We start from the raw sequence: 23086 nt of genomic DNA, 5'->3' as shown, positions 1-23086 counted from the left end.
CCAAAGTTGTTTGAATTTCATAAATGAATAAATCTCAAAGGGAGAGATAGACAGTGGAAAATCAGTCTTTGAAAACTCTGTTGTGTGAAAAAAGAACCCGAATGAAGATTTCTTTGCCACCAGGCCTCATATATATATATATATTTTTTGTAATAACAACATAATATTTGGTGATGGAGAGTTGGTGTGTTTTTTGTCTTTTGTTTGCCAGATGTATTTTCTGCCAAGCCAGCCAAGGCCACTCATTTGCCTCAAGAAATTAGGATAACAACAGCAGAAAGAAATTGATAGTGTTCAGATTCTGATTCTGAAAATTGAATCTCCCCCCTTTCCTACCACCAGTGCTGGGGTAGGAAAACACTTTGGCCTCACTTGTGCCAGGCAAGTGCTCTGCCACTGAGCTACACCCCAGCCCTCAAAATGGGATCTTGATTCAAGGCAGTGGGTTTAAGAGCAGGTATTGTAGAGGGAGATTTTTCTAAATTCCCACATTTTCTTCCTTAGTTATCCAAAGTTGGGCCTGTTGGGTCAGACTATGGGGTTTTTACGGGGAGGTTTATGCAGAAAGAAAAGTAGGCATGGAATCCCCGACCCTTCCATTGTAAGGGTGGTTAGAAGAAGAGGGAAAGTTTCTGGCTCAAGAGGAAAGAGTTGTAGAAGCTGAGAAGGACTCTGTTTGTGGGGACCTTGGAGCCCAGTCCTACTGTGCTGGCTGCCAGAGCCAACATGGAGCGTGGCTTCCACATCTGAGACATACTTCTGTGAGGTGGGGGTGTCAGATTGAAAGCCAGGTATTCTGATAGGGGCCCCTACCTTGGTGGGAGCAAATTCCAAGGCTGGATAAAGAATGTGGAGAAGAGGGGCTGGAGTTGTAGCTCAGCGGTAGAGCGTTTGCCTTGTACACGTGAGACATTACATTTGATTCCCAGCACCACATATAAATAAGCAATAAAATAAAGGACCATCAACCACTAAAAAAACATTAAAAAAAATAATTTGGAGGAGAAAGAGAGAAGAGAAAGACTAGGGTATTGTACTAAAAGAGACTTAGCGTTTAAATAGAAAGTGTCTGAGTTACCCAAAGGAGGCTACTTCTTTGGGCAACAACTGGGATTGTTGATTGCGGGACAAGCTATTAAGTTAGATGTTGTCTTAGTCTGTTTTGTGATGCTATAACAAAATATCTGGGACTGGGTAACTTATAAAGAAGAGAAACTTATTTTCTCACAGTTATGGAGGATGGAAAGTCCAACATCAAAGCTCTAGCAGGTTTAGTTGTAGGGTAAGGGCTGGGTCCTCTGGAGGAGAGAAACACTCTGGCTTCACATAGCAGAAGACTGGAGGGCAAGGGACTCAATGCTGTATGAAGGCTTTTAAATAAGGGCATTGATCCCATTGATGACGGAGGAGCACTTATGGCTTAATCACCTTTTGAAGTCTCAGGTCTTAATACCATCACACTGGCAGTGCCTGGATTTTGCAGGAGCCATTCAAGACAATTAAAGGATCTCTTATAGCTCTCAGTCCTCCAGAGGCATCCCATCACATTTACAATAGAGTCCTCAGCCTCACTGTGTCCAGAAGACCTCACCAGATGGGCCCTCGGTCCCTCCCCGACTCCCCCCTTCTTCCAGCCACAAGGGCCTCCTCCCAGGCACTCCCACGCAGCTCACACCTGGGCACCTGAGTTGGCACTTGCTGTTTCTTCCCGCTCAGTCCACAAGCAGGTGTCTCACTCTTTTCAGATCTTTCCTCACACAGCACCTACTCAGGAAGCCTTCCCTGACCACCCGACCTGAATAGTGCTCCAGTTCCTCTAGGCCTCCGCTGGACTCAGTATTATCATAACATTACACTTGACCTTTGTCTTAGTCAGCTTGGGCCACCATAACAAAATGCCCCCCACTGTGTAGCTTATACCCACAGACATTGAGTTCTCATGGTTTGGGAAGTCCAAGATCAGAGCCAGTGTGATTGATTTCTGGTGAGGGCCCTCATTCTGTCTTGTAGAGAGCTGTCTTCCCATGATGTCCTCACATGGCTTTTCCTTGGTATACGCTCACAGCAAGATCTCTCTCTTTCTCTCTCTCCCTCTCTCTCTCTCTCCTTATAAAGCCACCAATCCTATTGGATTAGGACCCTACTTTTATGATCTCACTGAAACTTAATTGCCTCCCCAAATCCCGATCTACAAATACAGTTGCATACAGCACCCTAGATCACACCTGTATTAAAATGTAGCTCCATGAATGGAGAGACTTCATCTATATTGCCATCATTATGCCTGGCACATAGTAGGCACTCCATAAATATTTGTTAAATACATGAGGGAAGGAACTGCATTTTCTCTGTATATTCTAGAAGTACTGTGAGCAAATTTATGACTTTATTATGATAATACCCCAAACAAGCACCCTTTATCAAGCACATATTCATGCCAGTGACTCTGCTTTTGTTTTTGATATAATCCTCAACGATCCTTAGAAAATAGGAAGGATTACCACAACAGGGATGAGCAAATTGAGGCTTGGGAAGGTTAAGTAACTTGTGCAAGTTCCACTGCTCATAGGCAAAGCCAGGATTAGGATCCCGGTCTCTCAACTTCAAAGTGCATTTCTTTTTATATTCTAGACCCGAGGTTCTCAAATGTTAAGGTGCCTCAAAACTACCTAAAATGCTTGTCAAACCAGTTTACTGGGCTCTACCTTTCATTTTCTGCTTTTGTAGGTCTAGAGTGGAATCTGAGAATTTACATTTCTAGTAGATTCCTAGAGATGCTGATACTGGTCCAGGGATCACATTTTGAGAATCGCTGACACAGGCAACAGATTGCTTCAAGTTCCTTTTTCCTTCAAATGTCCAAGTTCTTTCTGGCTCTATAACCCTCCTTGAGTCCACAGTAATGAAATTTCCAGAAAATGCTTTGAGTTTCCACATAGTTTGGTCTGCTCTGCTCTGGGTCATTAGCCCTTTGCCACAGGGTGGCAGCAGCAGCCCAGGCACCGAGGGTTTGGCCTTGACTGCTCTGGACAGCTCATTGGCACCCTATCCCCTGGGTTCCCACTATGTGAGCGAGGCCCTGCCTGGCTCCCCATTTCCCTTGGCTGGGCGGAGGAGGGCAGAGGGAGGGGGCCGAGCAGAGGGGGAGGTCGCTGGCACACAGAAGGACAGTTTTGTTCTCTTGGAGACTCTGGGAGAGGAAGCTGGGTGGTCTCCTCAGAGCGTCGAATTGTACCCTTCACAAAACCACCACGCAGCGCGGAGCTGCTGGGAGAGCCAGGCTTCACAAAAGCCTTGGAGGAGAGTGGCCGGGGCTGCTGGCCGCCCCAGCGCAGAGGCTGGGCCCCTGGGCAAAGAGGCTGGCAGACTCTCCATGCCAGCTTCCAGGGGCCCTTGAGGGCCTGGGCAAAGCCTCCCTCCATAAGTTGTAGGTCTGTGGCTTCTCAGGAGTCCCTCCAGGGCACCGTGGGCCCCTTCTCCAGCGTCACTTCCAGGCCTCTTCCTCTTTTGTGAAGTTGGTTTTGTTCTAAACGTATTAAGAAACTTCCTGAGTGCCAGGAACGATGCTGAGAAATTAAATCTATACCCATATATTTAAGATCAGCCAGCTGAAGTTTAACCTGTCATTTGCTAAGCTTAGTCGAACCATTTAGCTAAGTCCACTTTAACTTAACATCTTCTCCAAAGCAAGGTTCCCGATGTGAAAGTTGGTTTGGAGATGATGGACTTCAACCCCTGGGCAGACAGATGAGGACTCTGGGTTTCAGGGAGGCTACTGGTCAGGGATCACTTTTTAGCTTGGCTATGTGAGTTTTCTAACAAAGGCTCTGACTTTCTCAAGTTTGTTTTCTACTTCTTTGGCTAATAGATCCTCATGGTTTCAAGGAAAGAGTGCCTCCCTGAGCCACCTCAGTTGCAAGGCAGGGGACTTTGGTGACAGTTTTCAGGCTTGAGTTGTTGACAAGAATCTTTGTGGGTTATGTTCTCCCCAGGACATACCAATAATCCATTCAGTGTGCTGGGCTGAGCTGACTCCTGAATGATCTTTATTTTCTCATGTGACAGCTGTCACCAGAAGCTCCTGGCTGGCAGCTTTCAGGACTTGTTTTGATCCCCTGAACCTACAGAGTTGAGAAAGAAATTCCAAAGTTGTCATGGGACACCATCTTCTAGTAGGTTCACTATCGTCTTTATCATGGCTGAGCATAAGTCTTATTGGGAAAGAGTTTATGATTTTATTTGGTTTCCTTCTGTAGAACCAGTCGCCTCTGCTTCTCATATCCCCCAGCCATGGCTGTCAGAAGGGACTTTTGTGGGAATGATTCCCATACATGGAGTCTGGAGTTCCCTGAAAACCTTTGAAAAAATGCCTCATTCTTAATTTTACAGTGATGGAAAAATGATCATTTTTGAATAGCACAATATGAAAAAAATATGAGTGCATTTCTAAAAGGTGCCCCCAAATGAAAAGAATGTGTCTCTCCTTGCAAAATGGTAGGTGTGTGCCAATTTTTTCAGCCCCGTAATGGATTAGAGAAAATATTTTATTTTGGGTGAGGGATGGAGAGGCAGAAGGAGTAAGAACGGGAAAGGAGAAAATAGGAAAAGGAAGAAAAGAAAAACAGATGTGAATCTTAAAATATTTCAAGCATAGATAACTGAAACATGGTTTAATTTATTTAAGACAGTTCTGTGAAGTCTTGAAGGTGATTCATCAGGCTTTTTAACTGTGGCCACAAGATTTACAAGCACAGAATAAGTGCTAATGCCCCCAGAACAAATACATAGGAAATGCCAGAGAGGAACTTTTTAAAGCATGTTTTTGCCTTTAGAGAGAAATTCAAAATAGGAACGATTATATTATAACGAAGACAACTTCCTAACACACAAGCTCTTGTATTATCTCCTTTTCACTTTATTTTTCAGTTCATTTCACTTGTTCATGAGGTTTTTCTGATTTGCAAATTAAAATACAGGACCCCCTGCACAGTATTTTGCATACTTACACCAACACATTATTTGTTATTTAACACTTAAGATTTATTATTTATCTGAAATTCAAATTTAGCGGGGTGTCCTATATTTTACCTGAGTACTCTACTTACAGGTGAGGAATTCAGTAAGCCATGAATATTTCAAAACTGAAGATTGAGACAGATAGCAGGTTTGTGGGCAGGATGAGGCGTGACCGCTGGGGAATGTTACCATCCCACCTTCGGAGTCAGTGACTGGGAGACAGAAGGGAAAGACCAGAATCTGCAATAAGATGCTGAAAGGTGGTGGGGGGAGAGCATTCCCAGAAAAAAAGGGGACTCCTTTGAAGAGACTGTTGCATAAGCAGAGAGAAACGTGAAATGGAGGCACTGAGGAATTTTAAACCTCCTGATGATTTTCTCAGATTACTCCCTCTCTTCCCGGCGGAATTTGGAATCCCAGGTCGCTCAGGGCTCCCTGAGGAATCAGCCCAGCGCGAGCGCCGGGCTCCCTCTGGTGGCCACTGGGAGCACCACTCTCCCGGAATCTGCTTAGTTTAACCCACAGTTTTTCATCTTCGCTGTCCCCCTTAGGACACTACCCACCAGTCCCCTTCACTCTTCTTCCTTCTTTTTCTGTCAGGTTATTCAGAAGGAAGCTGCCCTCGGCGTGACACCTTTCAAATGCTCTGGCCCCAGGACGAGGCCACACAGAGCTGGGCATTGTTGCCCCAGTTCTGGGACCACCCGGGTCGGAAAAGGGGAAGCTCTGCGGGCTCTGAGGCCGGATGAGTGACAGGAGCCTGGGGTCAAGTGCCCAGCGGGCTGCCCGGAAAGAGGCAGTGTGCTTCCGACCCCCAAGCGGATCGTCCCCACAGGGCGCCCCCTCCAGCAGGCAGCCAGCCCTTCCTCCAAGCTTCCTTCAGAACCACGCAATGAACGGCACTAAAATTTCTATTTTCAGCGTTCTGTGTAGAAAAAAGGCATAAAAAAAGGATTTAACTAATACAATAAGATTTTTTTTTTAAATTGAAATAGGGACGGTGATGCTGATAGGATGAATATAGGAAGGATACAGACCCTAACTTCTGAGAGTCTAGGATTTAAAAATTTTGTTAAATGTACCTAGAAACATTAAAAAAAAAAAAAAAGTTAACCTGAACATTTTTCATAGTTCCATTTGTGAACAAATCTCTGACTACCACATGTAGGAACCAGCGTAGGAATGACCAGCTTCTCACATCTGCACCGTAGGGATGCGGGAAATCTAACTTGAGCTGCGGAAGGAAACCCCTCACCACAAGAGAAAGCACTTCCTAGCTGTGGGTTGATCTTTTGTGGCACTTCCCTGAATGCTTCTCAGTGTCCAGAAGGTCCCACAGGCACACAGATATTGATCCCTTGGGGGCGGGGGGGGGGGGGGGGGCAGGTTTGGTTCCCTCAGGCAGAGTAGCCTCCTTCCTATACCCAAATGGACTATGTGAACATCTTCTATGCCTTGGAAGAAGGTAGGAATGTATTGATCAAATACAATGATTTGCCATTTCCTTACCATAAGATCCTATAAGGGAAACTGATGGAAATTAGAAATTTTGCCCTAAAAAAAAAAAAAAAAAGCAAATGCATAAAACTTTCTTCACAATTTTAAGGACTATAAGCTCATAAAGTCTTCACATGGGCCACCTAGGAGTCCATGAATCCTATTTTAGAGCCTTTTCTCTAGGTAGCTGCCCCTGCAGAGAGAGGGTCAGATTTAAGAGTGTCTATACCCAACTTCAGTCTGGAAATCTCATGATATTGTCTGTCCTTCCTTCCTTCCTTCCTTCCTTCCTTCCTTCCTTCCTTCCTTCCTTCCAGGACTGAACCCAGGGGCACTAAACCACTGAGCCACATCTCCAGGTCTTTTTAAATGTTTCTATTTAGAGACAGGGTTTTGTTACATTGCTTTGTGCCTTGATAAATTGCTGAAGCTGGCCTTGAACTTGCAATACCCACTCTCCTGAGCTGCCGGGATTACAGGCATGTGCCACTGTGCCCCATGGCCTGTCAATTCTTTACTAAAAAGCATGGAAACGTAGTTGTCCAGAAGTTGTTCTGAATGAATATCATGGCTCACTAGTATCCTGGCTGTTTCAAACACCCCTTCAGATTTTTACTTAGTTCTTTTCACAAATGGTACTAGAAATCAGAGAGATGGATCTCCCTAAGTTGAAGGCTGAGCAGGATATCACTTTTTGGGAAGAGCTCCACGGTGGCATTACACTTTTCTAATCCTAACATGGAAATAATTCCATTTATCTGAGAAATCTGAATCTGACCTGGACAAGTAAGTGCAGGATGTTACAGCAAAGCGTTCCCTTTACCTCCTCTCGTTTCCACCTCCCACTTTAGGAGGTGAGCAGGAGAACCTGTTCTTGCTCATTTCCTTGTGGTTGTCTCCTTGGCTGTTTCCCATCAAGATTTCACCATGTGGCATCCATACCCAGCACCCACTGAGCTCACAACAAGTTTCATGAGTGGAAAGTTAATTTTCCTTTGGGGAAAAGAATGACAACAACATGCAAAGATACTAATGTAAAACTATTTTTTCTTTATTGAAAATACTCCTACAAAGTCATGCTTCCCATTCCATACCGGGTGCATGGATATGCAGAGCCTGTGATGGGCTGGCAAGAGAATCACTCTAGGGGACCTGCTTTCATAAGAAATGGTTAGTATAAAAAACATCACACGGTATAACAGAATTAATCTGACGTGATTAATTTTTGCTCTACTAGTGTCATAAGATGACAGCCGTGTACATTAACTTTTGTAGTGTATTTTTCAAATAGAACCTTGACATTAAATGCTTTACTCCACCACAGCCTAATGTTAACTTTTATATGTGCAGAATGCTTGGGGTCTCTATAAAAATCTCTAATTGTATATCAGAGGATGTATGTCTAGATTTTCTGTTGGTTAGCGTAATTAAGTCCATTCTTCATCATTTTCTGTCGGAAACTCAAACACAGCTGGTACTGTCTGACAGCTCCCACTGAGTGTCTTTGACTGGAGATTCCTTAGGGGGTAAAAATTAATCTCCTCTAAACCTGGGAGCTGCCTTGCCAGAAACTAAAGCTCCTGCTCCCTTTTCTTGCGACCTCATCGACATTATTCACACCGATTCATCTTCTACCGTCTCTCCTAGGGACACAAACAAAACTAAAGCAAACCCCACTCCAAGGGGAAAGCTTTGAATGATTTGGCAAGTGCAATCCCAACACAAAGAATTATCTTGCTTACCCACTGCTAAAAACTTCTGATTAAAATTTTCAGATGAGAGACCACCCAGCTCATGGACCCACACTAATGAGCTCATTTGACTTCTTTAATATTTGTAAGAAGTCACTTTTTGTGTGTGTGTGTGTGTATACCCTTCTTTGGGAAATGATTTGGAACTGAAGAGAAAAAAATGTTTCAGGCAAAAAACAAAACAAAACAAAAATATCAAAATGAAGCTCTTCTTCTTTGTTCTTCCGAAAAGGAAACTATACTCTTGGTGTGTTAAAAATCCTCTTTATATAGTGTCAACCATGTTCTGTCCTTTCCTAGCTCTTTAGTGTTCCATAGTAAGACCACAAGAACACTGTTGCTAGTAACTACTCTTCTGTTTATTTTCTAAGAGTCTGTTCTGTGGTGGGAGACATCCTTTCCAGTGGAGTCCCTTCTGTTTGGGAAGAGTAGAAGAGAAGGGATACTTCCTCTGTTGGAAAGAACTAGGCAAATGGTTTCATGAATAATCCTACTCCTGGAATGGCCTCCTACCTAGTGACTTGTGTAACTGACATCTTGGACAAAGGACTGGGTGAACCACACGCATCCTTATCCTACATAGAAATGTTCTCTCCCACTAAGTGTCCTTTCTGAGAGTTCCATGCTCCATGGAATGGAACCTGGTGCAGGATATTCCAAGGGGAAATAGAAGTCAGGTTCTTCCATGATGTCACAGGAGGTGAGGGCTGGAGGAACTGTAAAGGCATCTAGGGGAGTCACCTATTTTCTAGGTGAGGACACTTGGCCCTAGAGATGAGCTGTGACTTGCTCAAGGCCACACAGCAGCTTCACTTTCTGTCCCTCCTCACAGCTGTGCTCTGTGTGATGTAGGTTGTCCTGCTACTACTAAAGTGAGGATGCAAGTCAGAAGAGAAAGGGGAAAAGCCCTTCCACTGTCCAAGCCACAACTGACTGCTGCTCATCAAGTTGTTAACATTTTGAGACTAGAAGTCAAAACGTTTTTTAAAATTTGCAAGTTGACTTAAAATGATTTTAGCTCACTCTTTGTTTGACCCCAGTACCTTATTAGGGTACTTATAGGACAATCACATTTATAGGATGGTGTGCCACATTCCTTGGTAAGATCTGATCAAGACTGTTTTTGATCCCAGTACCTTATTAGGGAAGACAAATATGAAATTATTTTAAATTTTCAAGTATGGGATGAAAATGAAAATTATTCATTTGGGCACTGCAAAATCCTCCCTTATTTTTGGATGAATATTTTCCAATCCTAGCAGAGTAGGGAGGAGAAAGGAGGGAAAGCGCTCACCGGAGACAATGAGCTATGATGAGATGGACATGGTTCTTAACAGTTTGCAAACACCTGATGCTCAAGACAGCATTTCTCGGTGTTAATCTACATCTTGCTTTCACTGTCGATGGGTTTCTCAGTGTCATTGTCCTGGGCAATCAGCTGGTATGGTTTCTTCATTTCATTCTCTTCGATCACTGAGTTACCCATTTCAACATCTTGGTTCTTCAGCTCATGTCTTGACAAGTGTTCAACAATTCCAGCTCCCAGGGAGTCACCCAGCACATTGGTGGTGGTCCGGAGGCGGTCCCTGTGGGTGGAGGGGGAAGGAAGGAAAGGAGGCTCCTGTGAGCACCACGAGATCTCAACTTCTACTGGGAACTCTCCTGGGAAGTCTACAGAAAGCCTCTCTTAAAATCCAGGGGGCGTGTCTACCAACTGCACGGTCACATTCTGGACATAGTAGCTATAAAAGTTGTAAAAACACATAGACCATCAGTGTCCAGTGACTAGCTGGCTATGGCTACAGTCTCAGCAGTGGGGAAGAACCCCTCTCTTTCTCCTTTTTAAAAATAACTTTTTATTTGTTTCTTCTTCATTTTTTTAATGTGGTCCTGAGGATCGAACCCAGGTCCTCACTCATGCTAGGCAAGTGCTCTACCACTGAGCCACAATCCCAGCCTCTCTCTTTCTCCTTTTATTTAAAATTTCTCTTTCCTCTGATTTACCTTCCATTATGCCAGCAGTTCTCAAAATGTGGCCCTGAGACCCCTGGGGGTCCCCGAGGTCAAAAGTATTCTATAACAACACCAGAATGTCACTTGTCTCTTTCACTCTCACATTCTCATGAACGCGTAGTGGGGTTTTACAGACTACCTGCCACGTGATGTCAAAACACGCTGGGGGCAGAAGCAGTTGGGATGACTCCAGCTGTCTCGTAATAAGACATTAAGGAGACTTACAAGATGTAAAAATAGGCCCTTCTTCCCACTAAATTTTTGGGTTGCAAATAGTTGTTTCTCACAAAGCAATATTATTTATATTAGTACATAGTATCATAACTTTCAAGTGAATTTAAAAATTTTTAAGTTGTTCTAAAATGATAAGAGAGAGCCCACTTAGATAAAAAGTTTTTTGTTTTTTTTTTTAACTCAAAAAGTTTCAAGTGTAAAGTTAAGAAACTCTGAGCACAGTAGCCTCATGCTACAAAAGTGCTGGAGTGACTGAGTGCTGACCAAAAGCCAGAGTCAGGCTGCAGGCTTCCTATGCACCAGTCCTCCCAGGATCAGAAGGAGGTGGAGGACATGAGCACCATGTTTTACAGAGATGGAGACGAGGGTGTTTGGGTAGCCTGCCAGACAGGGCCAGGACATGATCCAAGTGACTAAGGAACTAGTGAATTCAGCATTTTTTCACTCTAGAACTCCTCTGTGTTCTTATAGGTATTCACTTTGGGTATTCCAAGGACAAATTTTTCAAAAATGGAAGGGGACTTATGAGCCACAAGGGGCAGAGAAGTAAGCTGGAAGGGTAAGGAAGAGGGCACAGGGATGGGCCCTGGTGGTTAGGGTCTGAGGGTTATGGAGGGTACATTGCTTGGAACTTTCCCCAGAAACCAAAATCAATCCCATGAAGTGACACTAGTTCCATTTCCCACTATCTTCATGGCCACCCCTTGTTTTGGGGGACTCAGATGGGGACAGCTGCATTATATTACACCATTGGAATGGAAAGCACAAGGAGGAAGGGCCTGAACCAGTGTGTGGGGCCTGCAGTTTTGTTCCAGTCACTGTGAGGACGTGTTGTGCAATTCAGAAAGGGCCTTGCTGATTTATGTTGGCTTTGCAAACAGCAGGTTTCCCAACTCTGAATGACTTTATGGAGTGAGAAGCACAGCAGCCAGATGCGCCCCACAGTCTGATAGGGGAGTCAGTGCACATGGCATCTTGGCTTGGTGTCCAGATCACAGCCCGGGATCAGGCAATGAGTTCAGTTTGATTCCAGGCCAAACTGCCCCCTTCCTCCGAGTTCTTTTGACAGGTGTGCCAAGCTACTTAGCACCCTCAAAGAATGGTGGTGGTGGTGGTGGTGGGGGGGCCCTGCAACATGACCTGGAACTCAGTGGACAGGTACTCACAGGAACCAGTCCACTGCGATGATGAGCGTGATGTCGTCAGTGGGCAGGCCCACAGATGTCAGCACAATGACCATCGTGACCAGGCCAGCCTGAGGAATCCCAGCCGCCCCAATGCTCGCAGCTGTGGCTGTGATGCTGTAGAAAGAAAAATTGAAACAGAAAACATTTTTTTTTTTTTTTTTACAAATCTCTCTCAGTCGAGAGTACCCTGTAAAACTCATGGTGCCAGTGCATGATTTGTCATGTTAAAGCCGAGGATATGCTTCAGAAAAATGGAAATGTGTCTAAAAAGAGTCAATAAGCTAATGATCATACCGACATTTATCATGTGCTGGCCATGTGTCGCCATATGCTAAGATGGCTTATCTCATTTGTCCTCACAACAACCCCCCTGAAGCTGGTCCTACTATTACAGCCATTTTTAAACGTTTTAAATGTGGCTATGTTCTTTTTCATGTCCTTACAAGAGTTTGTAAGGTAGAAAATGCTATAGAATTATAGTACTAATTTGGTACTAATAAGTCCCCAACCCAAGTGGAGGGGTGTTCAAAGAGTGAACTTGAATGATTAATGTGGTCAGAAAGAAGATGAAATTTACCAATTCAAAAGCAAAGTGGGTGGTGAACTAAGTTCTGTAGCACTGTACTTTTCTTGTGTGTGGTGTCAGTGTGAACCTGCCAAGTGTGTTACCTGTCTGAGACTCAGTCTGTCAAATGTCTATTTGAAGAGTGATGTGAGAATGTGATAATATAGTAAACATTACCTTATATCTAAAATGGTAGTAATATAGTAATAAGACTGTGGCAGAAAATAATCACGGTTCCCTGTACTGTCTCCTTTCTACGGTTCTAGATGTTTTGGCTGGTTTATGGACAACCAGAATGAAGACTACACTTCCAGCCTCCCATGGACCTGAGGCCAAGTGGAAATGATGGATCAACTTAGAGGCTGGGCTACTTCCCCACTTCCCACTGGTTAAAATTTGGAGGTGGAGATGAGCCGTCCTAGACCACCTAGACAAGGGTAATACCCTAAGTACTTTGGCACCAAGCCTTGGTTCCTTACTCTGTAGAACACCTACCAGCCATAAGGGTTTTGTGGAGCAAGCTGAAAGAGAAATGCATTTCTGTCTTGTTTAAGTCACTGGTACTGTTGTCATTATTTTTAACTCTAACACATGCAATTGAACCTTTTTTTCCTAACTTGGAACTATTTAACCAACAGGCCAAGGTATATTCAAGAATAGGTATTATGGTTTGGATCTAGAATTCAAGAATAAGTGTTATGGTTTGGATCTATGGTTATTCCCAAAGGCTCATGCGCTGAAGGCCTGGTCCCTAGTGCTGCAATGTTTAGAAACGGGGCCTTCAGGAGGTGATAGGATCACAGGCTCTGATCTCATCAGTGTGTTCATCCATTAGTGGATTCCTAAGCTGAAGTCATCATTGGGAGGTGGTGGAAATCACATAGGGTAGGGTCTAGTGGGTGGAAGCAAGTCACTGGGGACATGTCCTGGAAGGGTGTATTTTTTCCCCAGCCACTTTCTCTGCTCTCCTGCTGCCATAAGGTGAGCAGCTTTGCTATTCCACACCCTCCCCACCATGATGTTCTGCCTCAACAGGACCAGAAATAATGGAGCCAGTGACCGTGAACTGAAACCCTGAAACCCTGAGCCAGAATAAATCTTTCCTCCCTGAGGTTGATTTTCTTAGCTATTTTGTCACAGTGATGAAATACTGACTAACACAGTGGGTTAAGGTACGTTGAGATGCTGATCTGCTACCCTCAGTGTAGCTAGACTGGGCCTGGGGCTCCCAGAACACCAAGGTCAGTCATTGACCTCTGGTGGCCTCTTTTTATTTCCAATTCACCCTACAACAATTCTTCTCTAATGGCATAAACATTTATACAGAGTCTAACATAACATTTTTAAATAAACGTAACACAAACGTGGGGTTACTGATATAGATTAAAAGAGAACATAAAACCAGATGCAAGGCATAAATCTGTATTTAATCTTGGTCTGGGAGAAAAAAGCTATAAAAGGCAACTGGGGAAATCTGAAGCTAGACTGGGTATTCAGGAAGTACTTTTAAGATTCTTACTACAGTGGTGAGGTAGAAGAATATCCTTATTTTTAGTTCAATAGTTCCAAGTTAGGATATATATGACAAATGATATACAGGTGAAATATTATCATGGTGGAGAGAGAGAAGAAGCAAAATGTTACAAAATGTCACAAAACTCTTACAAGCAGCAAAGTGTCTAAAAACAATTTTTAGATCTAGGTAAAGGATGCTTGTCTTGACTTTTCTATAGTAGGGCAACTTTCATAATAAAAAGCTATGAAAGGGAAAGCAAAAAGCTGACCTATTTTGATCTTCAAACATATCGTTAATAATAATTAAAGCCAAACTCCATAACAATGAACAGCAGAAGCCAACTTGGATTAGGAGGTTTAAAGCCCCCTGTTGCCATTTGATTTATAAATCCCTTCTGCCTAGTAACTTCCAGTAGGCCAAAGTGGGAGAGAGTAGTATTTGCATATACACACAGAGAAGCATGGGCTGTCTCTGGAAGGGTGCAGGGGAAACTGGAAAGTTACAGTGGTTGCCTCTGTGGAAGGAAACCAAGATTGGGGAAGGTATGGAAAGAAAATTTCCTTTCACGAGACAACTCAAATATAATAGTTAAAAATATTCTCCACAAAAATAAAATTCTCAATCTTACGTATCAGCATCATCTATCATCTATTTTATACGACCTGAAAACTAACCCCAGAGAAAAACACCAATCCAGTTTTACAGGTGTATTTTTCATTTTCCAATATTGACTATAATAACTAACACATTAATGCTTTTTAAAGCTGAAGAAAATTTGAGACTTTTAAAAAAGAGAAATATCCATACTATGTCTTCCATAGACATTAAAAAGAATGAGCTAGATACATTTATAAATGGCATATTGATAAACAAACCAATCAAGGGGCACACAGTATATGTGATATGATTAATTATAAAAAAGAAGTGTGAGTGTGTCTATGCAAAGAAAAAGTTCTTTTCAAGCTGAACATGAATAATGGTTATTTACAGAAAGACGTGGAATGATATGGTGGTGGGTATATGCTTTACTTTTTACTTTCTATACTTCTATACTATTTACTTTGTTATTAATGAGGGTACATATCTGTAATAAAAAGCTAATAAGATACCTAAATCTAAAAACAAAACTAGTCTTCCAATCTCCAACCTCCGGTACATGTGGGATCTTCTTCCCAACCGGTTTCCTCAACCAACCTTCATCACCTTGTCATCTGCTAAAGTCCTTCTTTTTGTTTGTTTTGGTTTTGCTTTTTGGTACAGGGGATTTATTCAGTGGTGTTTACCTGGAGTGGAGGGGTGCTTTACCACTGAGTTACATCCCCAGCCCTTTTGTAATATTTCTCATTTTGAGATAGGGTCTTAGTTCCCAGGTTGGCCTTGAACTTGTGATCTTCCTGCCTTAGCTTTCAGAGTAGTTGGAATTACAGGGATGTGTCACCACATCTGGCTTGGTGTTATGACTTGCATATGAAGTGTACTCCCCAAATTCCTGTGTTAATGTAGGAATGTCTGGAGATGAAATGATTGGATTGTGAGAGTTGTAACTTCATCAGTTCATCTCAGTTTGAAGAGAGGAGGTGGTAACTGCAGGTAGGTGAGGTGTGGCTAGAGGAGATGGGTCACTGGGGGTGGGCCCTGGAATGGTTCATCTGTCCTGTAGCCCCTTCTTCCTGCTCTGTCTCTCTGCTTCCCAGCTGCCATAAGGTGAGCAGCAGTCTTCCACCACACATTTCCATCATAATGTTGCACCTCATCTTGAGCCCAGACCAATGAATTTGGATGACCACTGACTAAACCTCTGAAACTGTGAGCCAAAATAAACTTTTTCCTCTCTAAGTTGTTCTCGTCAGGTGTTTGCTCATAGCAACACAAAGTCAACACACTTGGTAAAGTCATTCTCAAAGAATATGTTGTGTAGAACTCTCCCTGTACCTGATAGTAATAATCTGTCCAAAGTTCAGGTCAAAGTTGTTAACTTGAGCGATGAAAATAGCAGCCAAAGCTTCATAGAGGGCGGTCCCATCCATGTTAATGGTGGCCCCCACAGGGAGCACGAATCTGGTGATGCGTTTGTCCACACCATTGTTCTCTTCCAGGCACTTGAAGGTGATGGGCAGGGTGGCAGAACTGAGAACAGGACAAAGAGCATGTCAGCTGAGGGTTCTGGTACTTCTGAGTAAGTCTGTGTTTGGTCTTTTGGACAGACAGTTCCTTCCTCTCCCATGTCCTAACTTGAAGGGAACTAAGTCAGCACTTGTGTAAATAAGGGAGAGAGGTTAGGAACAGTGTGGCCCCTCATGGGATCACTTGGCAGCTCTCCTGCTTCTGGGTTCCTCTGCAATATCACTTCTGATTATCCCCCTTCCCAGCAGCCTGTGCCTGGTCATTCTGCCATTTCTCTCTTAGGCAGATGTCAACTGGAGAAGGGGATGACTATAAAGAGGAAAGGAAAGTTGACTTCCATCTTGTTCCCCTCCCAAAGTATATATAGCTAGCTAGTCCCTGAATCCCAAATGGATTCGATCAGCATCGGACGTGAAAAGGCCTATTTATTGTTCCTGCAGTTTAAAACCCAGAACAAAATGCCTCCACCTGCCTGCGACCCGAGGGGCACAGGTTCAAGGTAAAGTTTCAGACACTTTTCTCAGAGGGGTAAGCCACGCACCTTGAAGAGGTTCCCAGAGCTGTGATGAGTGCCTGCAGCAAGCCTCCAATGAAAACCCAAGGGTTCTTCCGGGTGACCAGGAAGTAGAGGAGGGGCAGGACGATGACGGCATGAATGAGCAGGCCGACGATGACCGTCACCGTATACATGGCCAGCTGCCCCCCGATCACCCCCATGTCTTCCATCTCCACAATCTTCCCTGCGATCAGGAAGAGGATACCCAGGGGGGCGTACCTGGGGGGAAGCGACAGAAGACACCTGGAAGTCTAGTTTCCAACAAGTGGTCAGACAGAGGGAAAGAGGGTGGATTTCCAAACTTTTCTCCCAGGATGTTATTAGGACTTTGTAGAAAGTGAGTTTCTTTCTTTTCTTTTTTAGTTATAAATTCCCCTGAATACTGCTGAATCAGTCTTTCCTCTCACTTAGAATTGTTCAGCATTTCTCCTTATACTGTACCTGGTCTTCAGATGCCACCCATTCCCCTTGCCCCCAACCTCTGCTAAGTGCCAGGACTGCCACAACCCACTGTACTTAGATCCAGACTTTGAAGCATTTTTCACATCATAACCTGCACCCCAAGGTAAGGCAAGAGTCACACAATACCATGCTGGTATTTCAGATTTGCTTTTAGCCCTTTATTCCAGGACCTTGATGATTTTTTTTTTCCAAATTTACATGCTACTTAGAATATTACTTAAGATTTTTCTTCAAATCATCTTTTTACTTAAGTAAACTTAAGAGAAAATTTTGTGTTATAGCGCAAATGGCAAAAAAACTAGTACCATAAATAGGAGACCATTAAATAATTTCAGAACTATTAAAATTAATAAGGTGTATGTGTGTACCACCACAATCAGCTTGTAGGTGTTCTGAGTAAGTAACTATTACCCACAGGCTGTTACTGCCATTTGTGAGCTTTCCGCTGCAGATGATGAGAGAAAAAAACAACTGACCACAAAATGACTTGTGGCACTGAAATAACCCTGGTTGCTCAAAGGCCCCACTGCCCGGTTTCCAACTCCGTTTGTATGATGTAAACTCACGTTACTAAAAACAGAGAAGCCAATCACCCTTAAGGAGAAAGGTCTGCTGGGAACTGCGGAAGACTTATTGCAAACTGAAAAGCACAATGCTTCTTTCAAATGTCCTTTAAAAATACAGGCCAGGAAATCACAGGAGTACCTGTTTTCAGAAATGCAATAACTCAATGTTGAATGTGTAGTCAAACATACAGCTAGAAAAGCTGCATGTGAGGTTCATTCAGTGACCTTGAAAGGGCTTCTTTCATACAAGAGGTGAAAGGTGGAGGCATTTTAATAATATGAAGATAAATGTCCACTTTCAACCCTGTCAGGATTTCAAAGGAGTCTTCCAATCGGAGGCTCCTGTGGAGACCACATTCTGACCCGTCTTTGTGCACAAGTTCATATCCATCTTGTGCAAACTTCTAAAAAGTGGATTTCTCTGGGCATTGGTGGTATTAAAGACAAAGGACATTTTTAATCATGTTGGTGAGTGAGTGCTTTTCTTAGCAAATAGATGCCTTCCTGCCTCAGGTGCTAAGGAGGAGTCTAGATGTTAAAAATACAGGATAAAAGATTAGCAGCCCCCACAAGAGGCCTAAACCAAGCAGAGGATTCTCTCCCTGCTGGGCAAAGTTTACTTCCCAAGGTCAATGTTCCATTTTGGATTCAGTCTTTCCTTTTGTCTTCTGCTCTTGGATTCATTAAAGGAAGTCTTGTTGTTGTGTCCCAGTGTCCCATGATTCTTCCCGAGTCCTTCTACACATTACGGCAGATCTGCCGTGTATGTTTCTTGAGGCTCAAATGTACAGAGAAGACCTCGATTTTTCTGATGATCTGGGGCCTCTGTGTGCCCTTCCCTCTACTGGGATGCTCTTCTCCTGCCACTGCGTGACTGTTTTCTCTAGGTCATCCATGTCTTAGAAAACAATGTCACCCCAGAAGCCTTTCTATACCCTCCAAGGCAATTTCATGCCTTCTCCCAGGCACCTGCTGTCTTATGTAAGTTTTTCACAGCACTTGTGACTAAAGCATATGGTTAATTTATTTGCATATTTGTTGTTTGTCTCTCTTAAAAGCATGACAAGATCCAGGACATCCTCCTAGGTTCTCTTCATTGCTGTATCCACAACGCCTGGCATTCCATGCTTGTGATATATAGATACTCAATAAATATGTCTGAAATGAATAAATGAATAGATGGAAAATGAGGAAAGAGGAATGGGATTCCATAAACACTAGGGTATCACCTTTTGAAAACAAGGAAGTAAACTTATTAAGAGAGACTTGCAGATAGGTTTTAGGCCTCTATGGGCCCAGAAATGCATTACTTTTCTTGTGCTTACTAGAGTGAGATCAATTGCAATTGGCCATCCGGCCTGGTAGCATCTTCTGCAGTACAGAACACATGTTGATGGCAATAAGCATCTTGTATATAGCTTTACAGCAAAGGGAAATACATACCACATTATCACTGCTACCAATCTCATGATGGCTTCGTTAAGAGAATCAAAGAAGTCTTTCAGGGCTTGCCCCTGTTCCTTCATGTTTCCAATCACAAAACCGAAACACATGGAGAAGACAACTAGCCCCAGGGCATTGACCCCATTCACAGATCCCGGAACTGGGACCATCTCCTCTGTGATCCGGGAAAGGGTCTCCATGGCCTCTGACACATTGTTTATCACGGCACTCACGAGGCTTTCGTTGGACTGAATGGGCACTTTAAAACTTCTCTTCTCATAGTTGGTTTTAAACTTAAAAAATAAAAAAAACACAACACGAATTAAAAGAGATTTTCATTTTTTTTAATAATTTCTGTTCAAATTTTCTATGATGATATACATTGCTTTATTTTAAGAACATAATGTTATAGAAAGTACCTTATTATCTATGCCTATATCTATGCATCCATCTATCGCCTCTCTATGTGGCAAACCCCTATTCCTCAACCCACATGCACACATGTGCACACAAACAAATACACATAAATCATAACACACACTCAAATACATAAAAAAATCATGACATAAAAGAGATAACTGGGTAAATATATTGAACCAAACACACACATGTGCTTTTGCTTTCTTTTGAAACCCTAATAAAAAGACAATAATGGGATTTTAAAAAGCCATAAAACCCAAATATTCACAATAGTCCTTTTACTTCCTGTGGGGATCGTGCTATGGGACCATGAACAAATCACCTAACACCTTTTCTCTCCTATCCCACAGCTGTCAAACAGGGATAACTGTGCTGGTTCTACCTCACAGGGCTGTTGCAATGGTCAAATGAATCATAACATATGAGAACATTTTGTAAATTTTAAAGAACTATGCTAAGGTTGGCTCAGTGACAAAGCCTTTCAGGAATTAGACTCAGCTGGGGATTTCAGTGGACATTAAAAATGAAAAATCTAAAAACACCACTGTTTAAATAATTCCTGATATTATCAGTTCTTAAGAAGAGGTGCCTGGTGAATAGTTGGTGTCGTAATCTTCCAGTCTGGGTCTCCAAGTTCATGGTGGTATTTCTCTTCTGACTCAAGAGATGGCCTTTCCTGGATAGCTTCAACATAAATGTGCCAGCTGGGATGCTGACAACATTGCTGTGACCACATGAAATAATGAAGCCCAACCTTCTATGATATTAATGAGAGTGAGATTCCTGGCCTTGACAGTGATGGTAGCAAAGCATCAGTAAGAGTAATAACACATGAATGTTGAGAGCCTAGAGGAAGCGTGACCAGACAGGAAGTGCTTGGCCATTTCTTTGTCAAAAGTATGTGGGAGACTTTCTGGTCCATTGGGAAACCATTATTCCCAAAAAAGGACATGGCTGCTGTCAATTCTGGGGATGCATCCCTGAACAACCCGTGGTACTGCTGGGAGTTTCAAGCAACAAAGGACATCCTGTTCTAGCCAACTCTCAAATATCTTCACACTGTTGGGTGCTTATGCATTTTACAGATTGTCCATGGTAGATTTTCAATTCTGATCAGCTTTTTCTATGATTCCAACTCTTTCTCCTTAGACACAGTTTGCAGCCTACTCAGAAACTGTGACCTCATTTGCATTCTGGTCTAAGCCAAATAGATCTGGGAAGATATATTTGCTTCCCCTTCAAAATCCTGTAAATGCAATTCCAAACCAAATACAATAAATGTTCATGAATCAGCACTTTTCCCATCTGAAAGATCTGGAAATCAGCATTTTGATATCACCCAGTGCCAGCTGACTAACTAGAATAGTCAGCCCCGTGGTGCTAGGGTTGGCTGGTTGTATTGAAAGAGGTTTGTTATTTATGGTTATAGTTGCTTTTGAACAAAGAAAGTTGGATTTTTGGCCTCTCTCTATTTTTTTTTTTTTAAAGGAAGGATTCTGTTGAAAATTTGCAAGTGTGTGCATGCATGACCTATTAAAAATGGTCTCGATAAAAATTTTAAAAGGGAAAAAAACAAAGGGGAACTTAAATGTGTAAAACTTAGTTCTCCATGAGGTCAGGGTTTTGTTTTGCTGGTTTTATAGATCTCAAGCAGAAAGGTTAGGGAATTACAACAGAGGTGAATTGACACCATCTGGAGAAGTGTTTGCAACTATTATTTAATCCAGAATGTCTGTTTCCCTTTTCATATTTTGAGCAACAAAGCTTTTATAGTCAAGTGAGCTTAAAATGAGCTTTTCTGATTTTTATTCCCTAGTAGTAAAATGTATCAATATCTACAATGCAGAAGACTAAGAGTTGCTTGGATGTGAGGCTAGAAGGAACAGAATCTCACTACAGCCTTCAGGTAGGTGTCTGATCACCTCAAATACTGCTTTTTAGGAAACAGAATGGAATATCAGGAAGATAACTGTTATCATCACAATGGATCTGAATTCTGTGTCTGCCATTTATTACCTGTGGGAACTGGTGAATGTTATACAACCCCCGCCCCTCCATTGTTATTTATAAAAGAGTGGCCTCTTCAGTAAAAGGAAGACAGAGATACTCACCATATTTTCATGAGGGCTAAATATAACATTAGTACTTGGCATACAGCAGGCATTCAAAAAATGATACCAGTCCTTTCTGATATGGTTCTGTTTTAGAATCCCTAAGGTCTTTAGTAGTGATAAATAGTCCAATGATTTTAAAATCAAACCCAGAAACTACAGTAGTCTCTTTAATCTTTAAAGCAAGCTATTAATGCAGTTTATATTGGAGTTTGCTTTGCTTCATGGACTTTCACATATGGGAGATGTGGGACAGGGAAAGGAAAGGGGCCACTTGATTAGCCCTCTTAACAATAATAAGGACTCAATGTGCTATCTGTGTGTAGACACACAGTGCAAGACTTCAAATACAAGGTAAGAACCATTTCTTGGCCCAGATTTTCTAGAAAACACTGGTGCTTTCCATCTGGTTGGCAAGAGAAATTTTCTTATTATGGAGAAATGAGGTTTGGGGAATAGAGGGTCCCACCTGGTATGGTATGCCAAAGAGGAATTTCAAGGGTGAATTAGTGGCTATAGAGTGTTTACCTGTTTAAAGCAGGCTTCCACCAGATTTGGAGGGAACATATTCCTGCAAAGAAAATAGCAAGCAATTGAAAAATTTCCCATAGGAAGTTTGCTCCTTAGATAGTTTCATTGTGTTGAAGGTAGAGATTTCATTGAACCATGCAGCAAATGAAGAAAGAGAAATTTTGGTGAATTTTATGACTTGAAATGAAGCATATGGTTATCCCTAAGAGGGGCCCATGTAATTCATATTTTTCAGGAAGTACCACATTCACCTTGACTGTCAGCTATTGGGATTCTTTGTTCAGCCACTATGCCATCAAAACCCTGCTCCAGGGAAGAATCAAAATGAGAATGGAAAACCTTTAATCATTAGCAGCATCGCTGACTGAGGTATTATTTAGTAGTGGTTATTTGGGTTATTGTTCCATGTGTCTAGCTCTGAATCCAAAGTTAATGGTTGGACTGTGAAATTTTGTTCTCCAAAAAATCCTCTCAAAGGCTATTGGGGGATGGAACATTGGCAATGAATCCCTGGAGGCTCTTTGGTGGTCAATGGAAGATGGTGCACAAAATCCGAACTTGAGGCTTATGTGGCAGGGTTTGTCACTTTCTCAGAGACTGTCAGAGCAGTTGTTTGAGTTCACTGTTAGGGAGGGGCAACATTCTGGCTACCCAGTGTGACACTGGACAAGGCATGGCACCCATTTGTGTCCTAGCTGACTCATCTGTTAAAGAGGAGATTAGATTAGACCCTCATTGGCAGGAAACATGACCCAGGCAGTTAGATGGGCTCAAGATTCCAAAACTTGGGGCTGGGGTTGTAGCTCAGTGGTACAGCGCTTGCCTAGCATGTGTGAGGCACTGGGTTCAATTCTCAGTACCACATATAAATAAATAAATAAAATAAAGGTCCATTGACAATATATATATATATATATATATATATATATATATATATATATATATATATATATATATATATATAAGGTTCCAGAAGTTGTATGTATCAGAACCCTACATTGGGTTATAAACTTGTTTCCTTTCCCTTCATATCTCTGCTCCTTGTATTTGCTTCTATAACCTTGATAGAAGTTTGTGTAGACGAGATGCCAGGA

General features: G+C 42.5%; 1 protein-coding gene across 1 annotated transcript in view; it reads right to left on the bottom strand.

The window, feature by feature from the left end:
* Positions 1-7543: 7543 nt before the first annotated feature.
* Slc1a3 (solute carrier family 1 member 3) overlaps positions 7544-23086 on the bottom strand; it is a 78186-nt gene continuing 62643 nt past the window's right edge. Inside the window, exons 5-10 of the mRNA XM_076857380.2 lie at positions 21990-22032; positions 18931-19223; positions 16445-16678; positions 15712-15906; positions 11678-11812; positions 7544-9850 (exon numbers count right to left, since the gene is read on the bottom strand). Of these exons, the coding sequence (XP_076713495.1) occupies positions 9646-9850; positions 11678-11812; positions 15712-15906; positions 16445-16678; positions 18931-19223; positions 21990-22032 (1105 nt within the window). The 3' untranslated portion in view covers positions 7544-9645. The remainder of the gene's footprint in view (positions 9851-11677; positions 11813-15711; positions 15907-16444; positions 16679-18930; positions 19224-21989; positions 22033-23086) is intronic.

Source organism: Callospermophilus lateralis, chromosome 5 (assembly GCF_048772815.1).
Source record: "Callospermophilus lateralis isolate mCalLat2 chromosome 5, mCalLat2.hap1, whole genome shotgun sequence".
Taxonomy (NCBI): Eukaryota; Metazoa; Chordata; class Mammalia; order Rodentia; family Sciuridae; genus Callospermophilus; species Callospermophilus lateralis.
The sequence above is the reverse complement of the archived record's forward strand: the minus strand, read 5'-3'. Positions and strand labels throughout refer to the sequence as shown.